The sequence below is a fragment of the Canis lupus genome, chromosome 34 (assembly GCF_048164855.1).
Source record: "Canis lupus baileyi chromosome 34, mCanLup2.hap1, whole genome shotgun sequence".
Lineage (NCBI taxonomy): Eukaryota > Metazoa > Chordata > Mammalia > Carnivora > Canidae > Canis > Canis lupus.
Window position 1 is genome coordinate 4,951,378 of NC_132871.1, and position 20,016 is coordinate 4,971,393.

At 45.2% G+C, this 20,016-nt stretch overlaps 1 protein-coding gene and 1 long non-coding RNA gene across 2 annotated transcripts in view; both read left to right on the forward strand.

Moving 5' to 3' along the window:
• The window catches only part of FRZB (frizzled related protein), a 30,695-nt gene extending 16,546 nt beyond the window's left edge, over positions 1 to 14,149 (forward strand). Inside the window, exons 3-6 of the mRNA XM_072810841.1 lie at positions 5,979 to 6,044; positions 10,041 to 10,245; positions 10,649 to 10,712; positions 13,755 to 14,149. Of these exons, the coding sequence (XP_072666942.1) occupies positions 5,979 to 6,044; positions 10,041 to 10,245; positions 10,649 to 10,712; positions 13,755 to 13,871 (452 nt within the window). The 3' untranslated portion in view covers positions 13,872 to 14,149. The remainder of the gene's footprint in view (positions 1 to 5,978; positions 6,045 to 10,040; positions 10,246 to 10,648; positions 10,713 to 13,754) is intronic.
• A 348-nt stretch (positions 14,150 to 14,497) lies between these two features.
• LOC140624214 (uncharacterized) lies at positions 14,498 to 17,435 on the forward strand. The gene is made up of 3 exons (XR_012023719.1): positions 14,498 to 14,696; positions 16,426 to 16,514; positions 17,368 to 17,435. It is a non-coding gene; the product is annotated as an uncharacterized lncRNA (long non-coding RNA).
• The last annotated feature ends 2,581 nt before the right edge of the window (positions 17,436 to 20,016 follow it).

Sequence of the window (20,016 nt, forward strand, 5' to 3'; positions counted from 1 at the left end):
CTTTTTAAAGCCTCGTTACATTACCTGTGTTCACCAGTCAGCTGCATCGCCTTCTGCACATACTGCTCTTATCCAAAAGGAAATCTAATAGATTCTTTGCCTTATGCATACGACTGGGAAATAAAAATTATTCTAAACATGTAATGAACAGCTGCTAAGCCGTGGCACACTTCAGTTTATGGAAAAATGAAAGGAATGTCTCATGAATTTGTATGTTCCTGGCACTTTCTCGATATATAACTCACTTACAATAAAAGGCATAATGAAGCGTGTGCCACATTGAATTTTGGCAACTGTATACGCCTACGTGGCTCTCACCGTGATCAAAATAGAGAGCATTTCTAGCACCCTAAGGATCCCTCCGGGCCCAGTCACCCACCCCACTGTGAGGCAAGCACAGGTGTCGTTTTTTGTCACCCTACATTGGTATCCGTTCTTCAGATTCATGTAAATGGAATCATATAGAACCTATTCCTTTGTGACTGGCTACTTTTGTTTTGGGGTAATGTTTCTGAGATGTATCCATTTCTGGGTATCATTATATTTTGTGGAGTAACGTTCCCTTGTGGGACCGTAATACCAGTGTGATTTCTCAATTCTACCTTTTTCCATATAGTTCCCCCCAAAACCAAGTATAATACATATTCTGTCTCCAGGGGAAAAAAAAATCTAGTAGATTTTTATCTTTAAACGTGAACTTTTAAGTCTAAACTTTAATTTTTACACCAACTTGCAGATGATTTTCTGTTAGAAAAATCGTCTCTTCTGCGTCATCAACCGCTCTTGAATTTGCATAAAATATCTTCAGATCTTTTTGGTTTGTTTATGTATGACTCCTGCTAAGAGCTAACGTTCAGTGAATGATTTACTCACTAATAGGCTCTGCGCCAAATTGTTTAAGTGAATTATTCTTTAAATTCTTAACAATAACCCTACGCGGTAGATAGACAGTCGTCGTTTAGACCTAGGCTTTGCCGAAGGTAACCGGCCCAGGGTCACACGACGGGAAAGGCATGGAGCTGGGAGGCAGACCCATGGGCCCTTAATCACTTTGTCATATTCTCTTACATTTTAATACGTATGAGAATGGTCACATATGTGATCATTTTGGCTTGCTAAGCTTGATCCTTCAAATTTGGAATACGTACATGACAATTCGAAGGGACTCCTTGCATGGGGACAGAAATGAGCTTGGTCCACCTGGACCAAAACAGCAGAATCTGGCACCGTTGAGAAGCCTGATTGCCTGAGTTTGGTGGGCACCACGGTTCAGTGGGTGACAAGGGACCCTGGAAAAAATAGTGCTTCTCTTACCCATTAAATGATCTTTGTATATAACGGATTAAAAATCCCAGTGAATCTTGATTAAATCTGACAGTTACGAGGCAGGTATACCAGGTGCTGTGATAGGTATTTTATGTGTATTCTCTCCTCTAATTCTCCCAGTACTTCTATAAAGGAGATGTCTAAAATTACCTAAGGGCATGCTTATGGACATGCCTTATAGGTGGTGAAAAATACAGATCTGGATCTCAGTAAAGAAGTCATAGTTAAGAATATAGACATTCAAATTATAAAAAATAATTTTTTATGTCTGTTTTAAAACTTGTGGTTTGCTCCTATGTTTTTTTCAAATGGAAGGAAGGGGGCAAGTGGGCTCCTAGGGTCGAATGCCAAGATATAAAACATATAATACGTTTGGTACAAATTAAAATTACTTAAACTCTAATCTGATTAGAATGAGTCAATCTTGAAAGAATTACACTGGAAATTGTAAAACAAATAGGATTATACTTTCTTTAACCCCCACGTACTTTCTGACAATAGATCCTGCACACAGATCTAAGATGTTTGCTTCCTAGAAAAATCAGAAAAATACTAATTCATAGAGAGTAGTATTCCAAAGTTATGGTACCTGAAAACTACAGGGGTTTTGAAATCTGGCAAAGGAGGTCCGTTAGGGTCCTCCGGCTCTGGATGAGACCCAGCAGTAGTCCGTTTCAAGGAAAGGTCAAGGTTAGAAAGTAGTGTCACCCTTATTAGGCATCAACTTGAACAGATTCCATCAAGTAGCTAAGGTCCACTGATAATCGAATTTCATAGTTGTATTGGGTACTTCTAATTCTTTAGCTCTTATGAAACTATGTGACTATTTTTTTTAAAGATTTTATTTATTTATTCATGAGAGACACACCGAGAGAAGCAGAGATACAGGCAGAGGGAGAAGCAGGCTCCCTGCAGGGAGCCCGATGCGGGACTTGAACCCAGGATCCCAGGGTCACGCCCTGGGCTGAAGGAGACACTCAACCACTGAGCCACCCAGGGGCCCCACCATATGACTCTTTAGGAAGACTATTATCATTATGTGTTTTCAGTAAATGAGCCCATTTTTCTGAACCAAATTTCAAATAAAGAAGTTTGTGATTACTTTCCTCTCTGAACTATGTTTGTAAGGCGCCTCATTGCTCAGGAGGCTGTTTAAGGCTCGGGCGCTGCAGTGCATGGGGCGGGGGGGGGGGGGGATCTCCTCTGAATTGCAAACCAGATTCTGTGGACCTCCGGCACGTTAATTTTGCAAATGAATATTTGTGTGAGGGTGATAAACTCGTGTTTGTACGAGGATAGGAAGCAGTGTTCACTTTCATTAGCCGAGGAGGGGGAAACCACTGATTCTGGGAGAGCGGCCGACCAGGGCCCGCGGACGCCTGTGGGATGTAGGATGATGAGGATGATGAGGATGCTCTTCTGCAACTCGGACGTTCTATTCAATCCTGGACGTGAGGTGAATGAATTGTTCGTCTAAAACCTTCCCCTCGTTTGAAGAATTCTTTGTCACGTCCAGCTCCTGTGACTTTTCCATATTCCTTAGATAAAAACCTCAAGGCATTTCCTTTACAACCTTTGCTTCTCAGCAGTGGAATGCAAGCAGATCAATCGCTAAGGGTTTTTGTGCAAAGCTCAGTAAATAATAGATTTTATCTTGCCACTGTAGAAACCAAAATTTAAAACCTTTGTGCGAAAATAAAAAAATAAAAAATAAAAGAAAATAAAACCTTTGTGCAGTTTGGGAAGCCGGGAGAGGAAGACTACTAGAAGAGTTATTAGCAAATCAAAGTAGAAATGATGGTAGTATTACTGGCTCCGTACAAAGTCCGAGGAGTCAACTACTCATAGTAATAGAAGAAGAAAAAAGGAGGCTGTTATAATCTGACTTAGGGTGGCAGGTACGAAAAACCTAACAATGTGTGTACCGTATCCCTCCGTGATTCTTTGTAATTTCCTAGTTTTTGGGCTTTTGGGGATATATAGGTAGATGTGAGTAAATGTACTCTAGAAGAAGAACCGATCTAAGATGTATTTTTCATGAATACACATAATCATAATTATGTTTGACTTGAGTTAGCATAAATAAGTGAAAGGAAGTCCTCCCCTATTTGAGCCCTTTGTAGATATAAATTTCCACTTCTCCTTTGAGTCAGCTATTTTATTGAGCTACTAGTTACTTTACCTAGGCAGATGTTTGCTTATAGCAAAAGCGACGGATAGAGGCATGGCCAGGGTCACGTGTATGGCATGGCGTCGCCACCTCTGAGGCTAGCAGAAACGAGTGAGCCGTAGAGAAGTCAAATCTAGTTCCAGGAATATAATTGCTTTGCTCCTTAGCTATCAGGAAATGGTGCAGCTCTGTGTATATATGGTATGTGAATACCGATTTGAAATCTTTCTACATCACTTTATGATCTAATTTTTGAAAAATCTCTGCTTGGGAAGGTTATGGAATCGCTTTGTTTATGCTTCAAGCAGAGTCCTATGGCAACAACCCCATATTCAACTCAGCCCAGTGATACTTGGTATGGTTCTGCCAAGAATTTTTATTAGCGTATTAGCAAATTTCTAAAGAATTACAAATATGTCGATAATTTATCTACATTATGTTTGACAAATATCTATTTTTAAATTATGGAGAAGCACAAATCCCTCTGAGGATAAACTGGAAATCAAAGACCATAGAGTTATAGCTTCAGAAATGGTCTCATCTCCAGAATATCTTTCCATCAAAAGGAACCGTCGTGAACTGTTCATGGGAATGTAAATTGGTACAACCATGGTGGGAAATAGTATGGAGGTTCCTCAAAAAATTAAAAATAGAGGGGTGTCTGGCTGGCTCAGTCACTATAGCATGCAAATCCTGATCTCAGGGTTGTGAGTTCAAGCCCCACATCGGGCATAGGGCTTACTTAGGGAAAAAAAAAAAAAAAAAAGAAACCCTGTATGATCCAGTAATTCCATTACTGGTATTTACCCAAGGAAAACAAATACACTAATTTGAAAAGCATATGCACCCCTTTGTTGCAGCATTATTCATAACAGCCAGATAGGGAGGCAACCTAAGCGTCCGCTGATAGATCAATGGATAAAGATGTAGTGTGTGCGTGTACACACACACACACACACACACACACACACAGGAATATTACTCAGCGAAAAAAAGACTGAGATCTTGCCGTTGATGACAACATGGATGGACCCAGGGGGTGTGATGCTAAGTGAAACACGTGACTCTGAGAAAGACAACTACCATATGATTTCACTTATATGTGGAATCAGAAAACCAAACAAACGAACAAACAAAAGAAAAGCAGAAATGGATCCAAAAGTACAGATAAGAAACTGGTCGGAGAATGGGCAAAAGGCATGAAGGGAGTGAGCAGTGTCGGCTCCCCGCGGTGACATGAGTCCCGGGGATACAGGCCAGCAGCCCCAGCCTGGTCAGCGGTGTTCTGGTGGCAGCTGGCGGCGGGCGGTGGCCGCGGGGTGGTGAGCTCAGCGGCACGGAGGACCCGTGGAATCCGTGTCCTAACCTGTTAGAGAATATGTCGTTCAAACTGCGTGACATTTCGGTGCAGAGTAGAGCGGCCGCGCCGGAGAGCGGGGGAGCTTCCGTCCTGCACAGGTGGGCATGCAGGTGTCCTGCCCAGGAGCGCCCTCGTTGGTCTCCACGGGGCACCAGCACGAGGCTGGCGCAGGGGTGGGTCCGAGATCTCTTCCCCGACACGCGTGTCAGGAGTCCTGTGCCCAGCAAGGGCGCTGCTGTGTGGGGGGGAGACAGGCCTGGCGCCCCGGGGCCCGGGGGAGGCTGCTGGCTGCCGTCGGAGGGGTTCTGGAGCTTTAGGGGCCTGGGGCCGTGGCCGGGAAGCAGGGGCCCCCCGAAGCTCAGCCGCGAGGAAGCCGGGCCTTGGTGGGAGGACGGCGGCCGGCCGGGCCTGCAGGGCCGTCTCCCTTCTGCGGGGCGTCCTGGCAGAAAGCACTTAGGACCCCTCTCGTGTTGGCTTCCTGTGATTCGGAAAGAATCTTTGCTTTTTTTCCCTTTTTCTGCTCTTTTTTCCTTTTTCTGCATCAAAACGTAAGCAGGTGTCATCCACGGCTCACGAAGCCTTCTCGGGCGCCGGTTACAGGCGCCTCACCCCGCTGGGCCGCGGCCCTGGTCATAGGGGAGGGGGAATGGGGAGGATGAGGGAATGGGGAGGATGGGGGAGGATGGGGGAGGATGGGGGTGGGGGGAGAGGGAGGATGGGGATGGGGGAGGGGGATGGGGAGGATGGGGGATGGGGAGGATGAGGGTGAGGGAGGGTAGGGAGGGGGGATGGGGAGGATGGGGGAGGATGGGGGTGGGGAGGGGGGATGGGGAGGATGGGGGATAGGGAGGATGGGGGGATGGGGAAGATGGGGAAGGATGGGGGTGGGGGGAGGGGGATGGGGAGGTTGGGGGGATGGGGAGGATGGGAATGGGGGGCTGGGGTAGGGGAGGATGGGGGGATGGGGGAGGATGGGTGATGGAGGGGAGAGGGCGCTGCTAGGAGCCGCCTCACCCTCACCCCCAGCTGCAGCTCCTCGTACCAAGAAAAAAAATGTGATTGAATAAAAAAGAAAGCTCAGGTTGCATTTTGGGCCAAAACCAAAAACGTTGTATTTTTCAGAGCGCTGCAAATGTAAGCCTGTCCGAGCCACGCAGAAGACCTACTTCCGGAACAACTACAACTACGGTAAGGGTGACATCTCGGGGCTGGGGGGGCGCTGGGGGGGCGCAGAGCGATCTAAAAATACGGCCAAACAGGGACAACTTTTAAGCGCAAGTGCCCCGTCCCTGCCAAATAATTAAAATGTCTCCTGGGCAAAATTCTGTCTTTTTTATTCCCCCACGGGCAGAATTCTTAACAAATGCTTGATTTTTTAAAGTTAACTTTTTATGTTTATTTTTTTCTAAAGACTTTTCTGTATTTATTCATGAGACACACAGAGAGGGACAGAGGCAGAGGGGCGACCCGATCCCGCGACCCCGGGTCACGTCCTGGGCCGAAGGGCACTGCAGGGCCGAGTCCCGGGCCCCACATGCTGGGTTCTGAAGCCTGGGGGTGAGCGTGGCTGGCACCTGGTGCCCTGTGGGTGCGGTGGGGGCCTCTCCTTCCCCCGGAGGCCAAGGCCTGGCCCAGCTTGGAGCCTCGGGGCGAGTTGCCTGCAGAGGGGAGCAAGGGTCAACCCCCAGCTCGAGGGACCGATGGTTGACAGCACAACCTGGTGTCTCCGTCGTCGATCTGTCTGCTGGAACGTGGGGACCCAGTTGGAAGGTGACACAGACAGAAGGTGTTCGTGTGCAGTGAAGGAAATGGCTTTGTTGCTCTAGCTGGACCCCGGAGAGTGACCTCCTGTTGAAACCTTAGCTGGAGAGCCACCAACCCACATGTAGCCGCAGGCTTCACTGAGGGGGACAAGGCCTCCTGTCCCACCAGGTGCTGTGCTGGGTGCGTCCTGTACACCTGCCCCGTGAGATGTAGTACTACCCTAATTTTATCAGGGATAATTTAAAAAAACGGTGTTATTTATTTATTCATGAGAAACACACAGAGAGAGGCAGAGACACTGACAGGGAGAAGCGGGCTCCCTGCGGGGAAACCCCAGGCGGGACTCGATCCCAGGACCCCGGGATCACGACCTGAGCCCAAGGCAGAGCTCCCCCACTGAGCCACCCAGGTGTCCCATCACTGACTATTGAACCTGGGTTGTCCTTTCTTAATTATTTAGAATATACTTTTAGGCCCTGGCGGGCTTCAGACTCACAAATACCAATTACCACTATCTTTGCAAGGCTCAGAATTTCCCAGCTGATAATGTAAGGGACAAGTCAACATTTGCTGTCATCCAGAGGCATCTTATTGTGACTTTTCCCCCTTAATGTCTATGAGATTGATAAAGGGTTGCAGGACTATCTCTGTTGATGCTGAGTCAACGAATGAACGTGACGATTAGATTCTTAAAGGAAAGTTTATTATTAGAATGGGCATTTTATTATTGAATTTATGTGCCTCCTTTTAGAGGACGCAGGACATATGGCACAGATTTGTTTCTATTTCTGTACTGTGGGGAATCAGAAGGAGAGAAATCGGTAAGACTCCGTAAGAATAATCTTTAATATCTATGAAACTGTGTATTAGAAGGTATTTAATAGGAAATTCTCAGTGTAAGTAAATCTCTTTGAAATAAATGGTTTCCCAAGTTTTTTTTTTTTCAATGGAATCAATTTTTATTTTTTGCTCACCACTCATCCTAAGAGGAATCCAATTTCTCTTAGCCGGTGGTGGATGCACTGTGCGAGGTCGAAAGGTCATGTTTTCCTGAGAGGCCGAATGCCTGGCTGCTCCTCTGAGAACCCATTCCTCTAAAAACTGATGTGAAAAATCACGGGAATGGAGGTTCTTGATTTTTTTAGGAGATTAGTTCTTCAAGATTGAAAACTGTTAGGTGAACGTTTAGTATAGTTATGCTAAAAACAAAGGCATAATAAAAATGTTATTTCAGGGACATTTCGTTGACTTTATTTTTCTTCTCTTATCCGTTTGCACTCTGTCTCACTTTCTTAGTGCTATGACGGTGGGTGCTGCGTATTTTGGTTAAAAGTCGAAATACTACTAATACTTGGGTTGCAAGTCAGGGAAAGAGGAGATCTTTGACAAGGTAGCCGAGGGAATATTACGGCGTAAAATGAAATACAGCTCACAATCAATGGGAAGGAGATCCTTTCTTCCTCGTACCCAAATAATGACCGGGTTGCCCACAGTTGAAGGATGTTCACGCATCTGCTGCCTACTCAGCTGCTTTGGGGGAAGGCGGGCACTCAGATGCTTAAATGGAAGGAAGAACTCTGAAAAGCAAATGCAATTCAAACTCTAAAATACGGTGATTTTGGTCACTAGTATCTGCCCGCGTGGAATGAGAAAACAAAGTGGGGGTGGGGGTAAGATCCTTCAGACAATCTCTGCTTCATTCAGATGAATTCAGTAAAAGCTCTTGAGCTTGAACCAAATTACTTGAATAATAAAGTCAGTCTTGTAGAGGGATATTTATTTTGGAGTGGGGACATGTGCTAAAAATTTCTAATGAAAATAGTAGACACACTGGGTAAATAAATCATTAGTTTGAGAACATTTGCACAGTTTGCTAATCTCTGAGAGCTGATGGAAGCTGTGAAGCACATTTACATAAACCAGGACACCCAAAAATGTCTGCCAGCCAGGGCTGTCGATTTATCATCAGTTCTCCCAAGTGACATTTCAAAAAGGGCCATCTTATTTCTTGTTCAAATACGGACTTGAGAGACAAGGGATTCCTTTGCTCCCCAGGAGCACCCGCAGGGACGGCTGGCTGGCGCTCTTCCGTGCGCTGGAGTGCTCCTGCTTTCTCCGGAAATTGAAATACCTGTGGAGCAAAAATGGGGTTTTGTCCTGAAGCTTTTAGAATCAGCAACTTAATTTCTATCCACCATCTGTCCTACTGATGGAATGTCGCTGAACATTTCTGCGTGAGGTTGGGGCATCGACGGGGGAAACGGTTTATTAGCTGGCTTTATGTTTTCATGGAGTACTTTTTCCCCATTCCTTTGTAGTCTAAAAGACCCTAAAATCCGTGGGAAGGCACCCAGATGCAAGGAGTATGCAGATATGTGCTTAGAGGCTTTCAAAAAGTGGATTCATTTGTATGCATTGTGTAGTTTTCTGTATAACATCCCTGGGTATGGGACTAGGGAGCTGGGGCAAAAGCCACTAGCTTCTTGCTAGTTGACATTTTTACCTCTTTGCAGGCTTTTGCACCACCCACCCCCACCCCCCCCAAAAAAAAAAGAAAAAAAAAAAGAAAGGAAAGCTCATTTATCAGAAAGAGGAATCTAAAAAATCTGGCTTTTCCAAGGGACAGAATATACAGCGTAGAAGCAGCACTGTACTTTCTAGATTCTGAGTCAAATACTTTGACTTTGCAGCTGAATTGGTACTTTTAAGACAGTTTGTATGGAGACGTAAAGCTGGCTTTTGTGAGCCAGGTTGGGTGCCAGGGTCTCCACCGGGAGAGGTATATGGTGCCGCGGACGCAGTGGAAGGAAACAAAGCGTATCTAAGTACCAGGTCTTTACCTAGCGTGAAATTAATATAAATTCCTCTTGGCAGCAACTGAAAGCACATATGCACACATTCAAAATAAAATTTTGGAGGAAAATCACATCAGATTCGCTCAACTTTCGATTAAGTGGATTTCTCACAATGAGATACAGGTGCACACGTGTGTGTGTGTGTGTGTGTGTGTGTGTGTGCACGAATATGTGTGTGCCCGCGAATTGGAAGGGAGTCAGGGCTGACCAGTAAAAGGGGCAGGTGTGTTGTGTCGTGTGCCACTCCCCTCCACCTAAGACAGAAACACCTGCTTAGAGCAGCCCAGGGGGGCTCAGCGGTTTGGCGCTGCCTTCAGCCCAGGGCCTGATCCTGGGGACCTGGGATCGAGTCCCACGTCGGGCTCCCTGCATGGAGCCTGCTTCTCCCTCTGCCTGTGTCTCTGCCCCTCTCTATGTCTGTCGTGAATAAATAAATAAAATCTTAAAAAAAAAAATACCTGGTTGACTTTCACGCATCGACCGTGAGAAAGCCGACTTGTCTTTTTGGAATGGAGCATCTGTTGTGTGTTGTTTTACCATTTCAGCTTTATTTTCTCTTATCCAGTCATTCGGGCTAAAGTTAAAGAAATAAAGACCAAGTGCCATGATGTGACCGTGGTCATTGAGGTGAAGGAGATTCTAAAGGCTTCCCTGGTAAACATTCCAAGGGACACCGTTAACCTGTACACCAGCTCTGGCTGCCTGTGTCCTCCGCTCAGCGTCAACGAGGAGTACGTCATCATGGGCTATGAGGATGAGGAGCGTGCCAGGTAGTGGCTCCCTGGTGCAGGATGCTTGCCTCTCTTTCCTGCATCTCTCCGGACCTCTTACTCTGCGGTTCTGACCTGGGGCCCTGTCCACCTGCTAGGGGACGATAGTTAGGTTTCAGTTGGGTCCCTCACTATCATGGATTGGGTAGCAAAGTGTAGGTGTGCGGTTTGTGGGCGTGCATTTTTCTGGGGGGAGAGATCATAGCATCATTTCTTTTTTTTTTTTTTTTGCATCATTTCTTCTTAAAGGAGCCCGTGACTCGTAAATTGTTGAGGGTTGCTAATCTAAAACTTGGCTGTCCTACAATGAACAGGAAAGCTTTTTTGACCCATGACTCCTTGTATTTCTCAAGAACATGTTTTAACCTGTCAAAAATGGTTGCTTCTCTTTAAAAAATTACAGATTACTGTTGGTGGAAGGGTCTATTGCTGAGAAATGGAAGGATCGACTTGGTAAAAAAGTCAAGGTAAGCCTGTACTTTGTGTTCATAAAAGAAATAAAAGGAGAAAATCAGCCATTTGTCATTTAAACGAAAGAGTTGCCCTTTAGGAGAAATACTAAAACCTGAGGGGTGTGTGTGTGTGTGTGTGTGTGTGAAATTCTAAGGATGGAGTTTGTTTTGAACTGACTGAGCTACTCAGACACCCCTGGACTTTGTTTTTAATGTCCACTTAATTTGAGGAATGAATTCTCTGTAAGCGTATCAGAGATTTAACCACAATAGTCTCATTTCTTGCAACGAGAAATCTGGCTGTGGGGAGTCGAGTCCTGGTTGGGTGGCTGCACGTTATCATCAGGGCTCCAGGCTCCTCCTGCCTTACTCTTCTGCCCTTTGAAAGGATATCACTGCCGTGCTCAAGTTCACCTGGAGGTCACCTCCAGCATCGCACCTACGTTTTAGGGAGGAAAAAAAGGGAGGTGCAAAGGCAACTTATAGTTAGGTTTTAGTCTCGTATCCATCCCTAGCTGCAAGAGAGGCTGGCAAATGTAGTTTTTGTTTTTTTTTTTTTTTCTTTAGCTGGGCATATTGCTTCTTTGAACAGATTGCAGTTCTGCGAGTCAGGAAGGGGAGGATGGATGATGGGCAGGAAACTGCCAGTGTCCCAAATCATAGACCCCAGTTCTTCTGTACGAGGTGCAGCCACATTCATCTGCGTGTAAGAGACCTGGCTCAGTTAGGTCCTTAGAGCAGTCGCGCAGCTTTATTTTTAAGCCAGTTATTCTCAGATTCTGGAAGTGATGCGTTTTTTAAAAAATCACAGTAAATTACCTTACTGTAGAAAGTTGGGTTTCATTTCTTTTTACTCTACGAAGCAAATCTGTTTCAAAGAAAGGAACGTATGCGTAGAATGGCCAAGAATTGAAAAGGGTGCTCACGCGCGCATGTGTGTGTGTAGTGGGCAGGGAGGGAGAAAGAAAGAGTGGGAATTGTACCGAACATAATACATCCTCCTCCTTCGGTGAGTTTGAAGGCTTGGGAAACATTTACAGGGTAAGTTAAACACCCCTGGGCGGTTTATCTTCTACATCTGGCACTTGACACAGCAGACACATTTGAGCCTAAGTGACCTACAAAAATGTAAAGGGCATTATTATTTTGCAGGGAGAAACTATCCTTCAGTAAGTTCTTCCCCCCTGCCCCCAGTGTGTTTGTCAAAAGGGAGATGCATTTCGGGTTCAGGCTTGTGGGAATTGTCCATTTGTATCTCTTTTCAGTTACTTTGGTATTTATTAAAAAGTGGCTCCTCAGTACGTTGGAATCTCTTACTGTTCTTTTAATTTGGTTTTCTGCTTGCTAATGCAGAACAGGAATTTGTCCTAAATTCCTGTACCAGTTGGAAGACCTTTCAACATCCCTGCTGCAAAGCATGTAACGAGGCTTGCTGCTTCTCTTTTGGTACCAAAACAATGACTATCATGTAAAGACCCAGGACGCATGGCTTGTTTATCCTGTTTCTTAGGCAAACATACGGTGTCCATTGCTTTCTACTCACAGAGTTGTTGTGAAATCCTTTATATTCTCAGTCTGGATTTAAACATGTTAAAGGGAAGAACTAAACCCATGATGTGAACCCAATTTCTAATTCACATGCAGATACTCATGGCTAAAGATCTTGGGTAGAAAAATCTCTTTTGGCTAGAATTACTGCGATTTTTACTTTAGTTTTCTAGTCAATTTGAGGATGTCAAAAAGTTTTATGGAGGACACTTTTTTTTTCAGATATGAATTTCCCTTTTCAGCTGATTTTTTTCTTTTTGCTCAGTGAATAGAATTAGAAATAAAGACCTTCTTATGATTTTGCTGTACAAATGGTTGTTTACCTAAGTCTCTGACATAACAGGTTGTTCAAATCAAAATATTTGGTCTGCCTTGGGCAGCTGAGAATCAGACTATTTTCTCATATGAAAAACAGTAAGATTGTGGAATAGAGTATGCTAAAATAAAGAATTCCTTACAGTATTTGAAAAATGATAATTTATTATGTACTAAGCCCTTTATACACTTTTTATTTGATAATCATCGCAACTGTCTTCTAAGTATATTCTATAATTAATTCCAATGTGTTAATGATGAAAATGAGGTTGAATAAGTTCAAGAAACTTTGCACAGTAACCAATGGAATTTGGATTTGAATTTGGGCCTTTGGACCAAATTAGCTCCTTGCTGCTCGACGTGTGGTCTCTGGACCCGCCACACTGGCATCACCTGGGAGCTTGTTAGGTGTGAAAATCTTGGGCCCCATCCCAGACTTACTGAATGAGAACCTGCAATTTTAACAATATCTCCAGTTATTTCTATATTTATTGAAATTTGAGAAGTATAGCTGTAGTCCTTATTCACTAGCTGTGATACTCAAAATATAACTCCCTTTTAATTTTAATTAGTTCACATGTGGACACTGTTGGCATTGTTAATATGAATTATCAGTGAGCTTGATTGTGGTTATTAGAAATACTGGTGATGTCTGCTTTGGAAAACTTTGAGTGCAGAACCCTGTCCGTTGTGATTGGTCCACTTGGTAGACGTTTTTAAGAGATCCCATTTGCCCCCCAAATTTCTATTTTTTTCACTGCTTAAATTCCATATGTTTTAAAAGACTGTGTTCTGATGTGTCATAAGAGAAGATGAAAAATAACCCTTCGAATTCCCCGTGCAAAGCTTCCATTTGTTGGTCACCTGTGAAGTGCCAGATTTGTGTATGTCACTTGCAAAAATACTTGCAGATTTTGATAGATTCTTTTATCATCACTTGACATGGAGATTTTGAGTTGAAGGTTTGATATGAAAACATCACTGATACGTCAGAGGGGCCAGTTTTGCGCTTCTTATGATCAGAGAATCATGTCCATTTAGCACCAGTTTTGTTACCCTGAGATAGCGAAGGCTTATGCTGTTGGAAAATGCTTTTGAGACCTGACTTTGCGGCCTTGCTTAGTTGTTAGAATAATTGTAATGATGACCCTGGTGATATGTGCACGTGACCATTTCCTGTTTTGAATTTCACAGCGCTGGGACATGAAGCTCCGTCATCTTGGACTGAATAAAAGTGATTCTAGCCACAGTGATTCCACCCAGAGTCAGAAGTCTGGCAGGAATGCCAACCCCCGGCAAGCACGCAACTAAATCCTGAAATGCAGAAAGAACACCAGTGGACTTCCTACTAAGACTTGCGTTGCTGGATCAGCAAAGGAAAATTGCACTATTGCACGCCATATTCTATTTTTTACCACAAAAATCATGTGGTTACTGATATTACTTCTATTTTCTCTGTTTTCTGTTTCTCTCTCTCTCTCTCTTTTTGTGGTCTGAGTGCAGATCCTTAAATATATGTATTCTGTTTCACTAATCCTGGGAAAACTGTTCTTTGCAATAATAATAATAAATTAAACATGTTGATACCAGGTGCTCTTTGCTGGAGTAAATGTGAATTTGCTGTCCTGCACCCAGACTGGGGATGCAATCCCGGATGCAGAGGGAGACTTCTGGGGCACATGCAGAAGGCCAGGCGCGCCGTGAAACGGAGTCTGCTCCTCTAATTACGGTCGCCTCATTTTCACATGCCTTTTGGGCCTTCTCCTCGCGCTTCAAAGTTCTGAATGTTTATAAAGGTAAAATGGCAGTTTGAAATCAGACGCCGCACAGGCAGAGCAATCAAGCACCGGGAAGCATTTATGAGGAAACGACACACAAGATAAATTATTTGCAAGATTGGCAGGAAGCAAAATAAATAGTGCTGGTAGCTGGGGAGAGAACATTTCGCCTGATTGAGAAGCACAACTGAAACCGGGAGCCGTTGGGGTGTTACCAGTAGCGTTTTTCTTTTGGCCAATACACTTGGTTTGCTTCTGAATGTATTAATCAGCACTAGGGAAGTGAGTTGGAAGGAGACCTCTGCCGTTAGCAGCGGAGCTCTGTTACATTCGCTTCCCTGGACTTAAACCCATCGGCGTAAGTCTTCCCCCCACCCCAATCTTTTAAGATAAACCTTGACTTGCAGCGCTGACCCGGAGAGGCAGTATGCATGCACGGGCACCGCGGTGTTGCTTTTAAAAGATGCGTAGCTCTAGAAGATGCTGTGGTTTGCAGGATGGTGAAGTGTGCGTGTGCCTGCGTGCGTGTGCACTCCCACCCGAGCTGGACCCAATCGCAGGCCTGTGCTCCTGTCGCCTGGATTTGTGCTGTTTCATGTTCGGTGAAATCTGCCCAGTAAAGGGAGTCCTGGTCATCGGGGGGAGGTTGTTGGACCTTGGAGCCAGCAGCAGCCAAGCTGTGTACCCCCCACCCCGGGGACCTGGGGCGGCTGTCGCGGCTCTCCCCCCCCCCCCCCAGCAGAGTCCCTCCCCTCCCTGTGGGACATCAGCAGAACCACGGTTCTGAGCTTCGGGCCTGGACAGCAGGCCAGGTGTGCACAGGTGTGCAGCCCCCTGCTGCGCTTTCCTCGGCTACAAGGGCCGTTGGGGGGCAGTGAGGCATGCGTTCGGGAACGGCCCCCCAAATAGCAAATACGTCTTGTAAGTCCCCCCTCTTGAGAGGGAGCAGGCACCCTGACGGCCGGCTCATGCCCGGGCCCGCAGCTTCTGGAATCCCGGAGGACCCCCTCACCTGCCCACCTGAGGCGCCCGCCTCCACCCGCCCTGGGCCCTGGCAGGTGCCTCCCTTGCCAGATGCGCCTGTCCTCGGGGTGCCCCCAGCCCCCAGCGGCCCCCTGGGATCCCCAGGAGGGGGGCCCAGGTGGTTCTGCGTGGTGGGTCCTGCTTGATTCCTGCGCTTCTCAGGTTTGCTTTGGTCAGAAGGGCCAGAAGGGGGGACGGCGGGAGACCTCCAAGGCTGGGGTTCTTGAACCCACAAGGCGTCCTCCCCTCTCCAAAGCATAGTGAGACGTTTTTTGAGAGAGCAGGTGAGCAAGGGGGGGAGGAAGGGGGCGGGGAGAAGCCAGCAGGTGGTGTCCCCCCCCCCGAGCAGCTGGCCGTGGGGTCGCGGCCTGAGCCACCGCCCAGGCCTGGTGGCTTACCCGCCCCCCCAGGAAGTCTAAGTGAGGGACCTCTTCCAACGCCCCACGAGGGCGCAGGTGTATCCAGCGCCTGCAGTGTTGCTGAGCGGCGGGAGGCAGCAGCCGCAGGAATAATTCGATTCCACGTGCACGTGTGACACAGTTTACGCTCAGGACACCTACACTCAGAACCAACAGAGGACTGCAGCTTTTGATCCAGCCGTGTCCTCGGCCACGTCCCCGCCGGCCGAGGGGCGCAGCAGCTGCACCCCGAGTCCGTGCAGGCCTCCCCGGGCGAGGAGGTGACGGTCCCCAGGTCGGGCAGGTTCCTAATCCGGCTGCAGAGTCCGTTCTCCTCCGTAATCGCCAAAATGCAAGTGCGTCTTCTTGGCGCCTCTGTAGGGCTCTTCGGCCGGGCGCTAACTCCCAGAGCCACTAAACATGTAATATATATGCACCCTTGTCGGTAGCCTGCAGATCGAGAAAGTTCATTTAAAATTCCTTAGACACCAAATCCCTTGAAAAAAAAAAAAAAATAAAATAAAATAAAAAAAATAAAAAAAAAATAAAATAAAAAAATAAATAAAATAAAATAAAATAAAATAAAATAAAATAAAATAAAATAAAATAAAATAAATAAATTCCTTAGAAACACCTTGTTCACCTCCGGGATTTTAATTTCCCCAGCCAGGTAACAGCTCCAAAATGTTCGGCGCCCGCTGCGCAGGCCAGCACAAACGAAAATAGCAGCAAACTTGGATTCTCTTCCCAGATTTGTGAGTATTTTACTGTGTCACATAGAGAGTGTAACCTGATTCGGTGCCATATGTTGCACTGAGCATTTGGGGGTGGGGTGGGACAAGTCCACGGCTTTCCACATCTGTTAAGTATTAAGAAGGCAAATACAAAAATTACAGTCACTGTGAGTAAATAGCACTACTTATTGCCTTCTGCAAGAAATTGCTTGCTATTATTTTTTCAACAAGTAAAATGACAAATAAGTATTTCAAGACTGGTGTTTATGCAGACTGTGAGTTTTAATACTTAAGTAATATAAGTGTTCAAGAAGATGGTAAAAATGAGACAAAACAGAGATTTCTTTTTTATTATTATTATTTTTTTAAAACAGAGATTTCTAATACTGTTACTGAAATCCAACTGATAGAGTTTTGGAATATGGTTCCCAGCTGTATTAATAAGAAAAAATGGTACAGTCAAGTCTTTTTTAGTTGTCTCTTTGGGTAATAATATCTAACAGGGGCTAGAGCTTTATAGAAAACACCTGTATGTGTGTTACCTCATGTAATCCTGCAAGGGCTGTCAAGTAAGTATTATTTCCACTTTATGGATGAAGAAATCAAGGACTGGGAACGCAGAGTTTCATAAGCAGCAGAGCTGGGCCTCAGACCCTCTTATTTTTATTTCCCAACTTATGTTTCCCACCATCGCAATTGCTGATAAAAAGATCAGGGCATCCTGACATTGTAAAAAAAAAAAAAAAATAGTGTCAGGCTTGGAGTGGGGTGCTGATATTTTTTTCTTCAATGGAGATCTACTGACTGAATGCCAGAAAGTGCATGTAATAGAGTTCCAGTTCTGATCCCAAGCGCTGTCGTTTTTGCTTTTCAGTTTTCCCTGCCCGAAAATCAAAGTTTTTTAATGGAATGATTCTTGTCGAGTATGAGCAGGTAAATGAACAATTAAAGTGATTCTTTTGGCATTAATTGTTTTGTTTAGCATCAATAGTTTAAAGATATGTGATTCTTTGAAGAAACAAAAATGGTATTTTTCCCTCTACGTTTCTGTTTTCCCTTGAATTTGGAGAGAAGTATGGAGCTAATAGTATTGAACAAGGTCAGGAGGAAAGGCGAAATTCAGAGTTGACAGTTACTCCAAATAAAACCAGATTGGCTACTTTCCACGGGGAGCTCTTGTTTCCCACTCTCAGATCTTCCCCCAAGCCCTCGCACGGCCAGCGTCCTCCCCAGCCTCTACATGACCTAATTCCTCCTGCTTTTCTTCCATTAAATATTTTTATTATGACAGGAATTCAACACGTTGAAAGACAACTAAAGCTGGCGTTTTTGTTTCTTGTTTGTTTGTTTTTGGAAGTGCAACCATTATTGCACTTGAACGGCGGGTGTTGAGAGCCCAAGGAGGAGCTGAAGAAGGAAGGGATCTATGGACTGTGGAGGCGAAGTCAGCAATGAAAGCAAATGTGGAAAGGAACTTCCCACCAATCTCCAGGCGGTGGAAGGGAAGGCCATCTCTTAGTGGCATCGTAGTGCCGGGGCTGCCCTTCCAAGGAGCCAGCAGCCCCTCCGCACACTTAACATTATGAAATAGGATTGAATAGGCTTGTAGGGTTGGGTCTTAGGAGAATTTGGGGCATCACTGGGGATCCCTGGGTGGCTCAGTGGTATAGCGCCTGCCTTCGGCCCAGAGCGTGATCCTGGAGTCCAGGGTTCGAGTCCCCCATCAGGCTCCCTGCATGGGCCCTGCTTCTCCCTCTGCTTGTGTCTCTGCCTCTCTCTCTCTCTCCCTCTTTCTCTCTCTCTATGTGTCTCTCATGAATAAATAAATAAAATCTTTAAAAAAAAAAAGAAAAAAGAAAATTTGGGGCATCAGCGAGGGTAGGCCGGGGTGATCCATGAAGCTTCTGAGATGGTAAATAGTCTGTGAAACAGAAAACAAAGTGTTTCTTGTCTATACTGGATGGCAAATAAGCTAATGAAGTCGATCTAGTTTACTCTCATTTTATTTCCATGTTCTTTTGGTGACTCTGCAGTGGAAGGATCAGGGCTTCTCAGATAGGATCCCTATGCTAGTATTAACAGAATTTGAGGTAAACAGTTATTACTTAACTGGACAAAAGAACATATGAATACAAACAAAATCTCTACTGTACAACCCTTTCCCTGTGACGTGTAACTCAAAGCTTTAAAAAGAAGCACGAGGGATCCCTGGGTGGCGCAGCGGTTTGGCGCCTGTCTTTGGCCCGGGGCGTGATCCTGGAGACCCGGGATCGAATCCCACGTCGGGCTCCCGGTGCATGGAGCCTGCTTCTCCCTCTGCCTGTGTCTCTGCGCCTCTCTCTCTCTCTGTGACTATCATAAATAAATTTAAAAAATAAAAAAATAAAAAAAAAAATAAAAAGCACGAAGCTCAGAAATAGTACCCCTGCAAAGACTTCATTGTCTTGTCTGTGCACATTTGTCTCTTCCCGTCTTGTTCATCCTTCCCTTTTCTGTTCCTCCTTATATTGCTGTGCCAAGTCCAATACAGGCCAGTAGGAAATAAATTCAGAATCGCGAGAAAATCAAGCACGAAACAAATAGAAGAGATGGACAATCCTCAAGCCCATTGATCAATATCCACGAAGCTCATCTGAATTTCTTTCGAATCACTGGTTCACGCAGTCTTGTCTTCTCTTCTCTTGTGTACCCGGTACCAATAGCCTGAGACTACAGTTGCCTGCACTTCCTCCTTAGAAACACTCAGTCACTCAAAATGGCCCCATTATCACACCCTGAAAAGAGCTCTGAAGTTAGGACCCCTGGATTCAACTTCTTGCTTTGCAAGTTACTGTGCGTTTAGCCTTCTCCCCAAGTCTTAAGATCAGGTGAGTTGAGCTGGGCAGAGCATGTTGAGCAGTGCCTGGAGCGAGGTAGGTGCTCAAAAAATGTCAGAACGATTCCACCTTTACTCTTGAATTCTCTAAGGTCCACGGTTCTCAAACATGGTGCTAGTGCATGCTTACCCAGCCAGGAAGAAAAAGTGGCTTCCAAGGCATCTTACACCCTGACCTGTTCTGGCCCCACCATCTTCAAGATGCCAAACTCAAAAAAATCCCTTTCATCCATTCTCAGGTTGAAGATAGAAATCCTCTTTCTTTCCTTCCTCTTCCTACGCAGACGTGCTTAGACAGTAGCATGGTCAGGAGACAAGATGAATTCTTATTTAATTAAAAAAAAAAAAAGAGATACAATTCTGGAAAAACTTCATAATACTCAGTTCGGCAAGTACTTATAGAACTGATAATAAATTTTTTTTCTTCCAAATATGATTTGTTTTGGAAATCGAGAAACCAAAGTGCTTCTCTAACGACTTCTGAATACAGAAGATGGTAAACTTACGGGAAGCTTAACATCTTTATGTTGGTTATCTCCATGGAGATGTGAACTTTCCGATTGATTCACTTAATCTTCCAACTTTGGAAGTGGGCTTTTATGCTTTAATGTGATTCGTTTTAGGTCATTTCACGTAAGGGAACCAAAC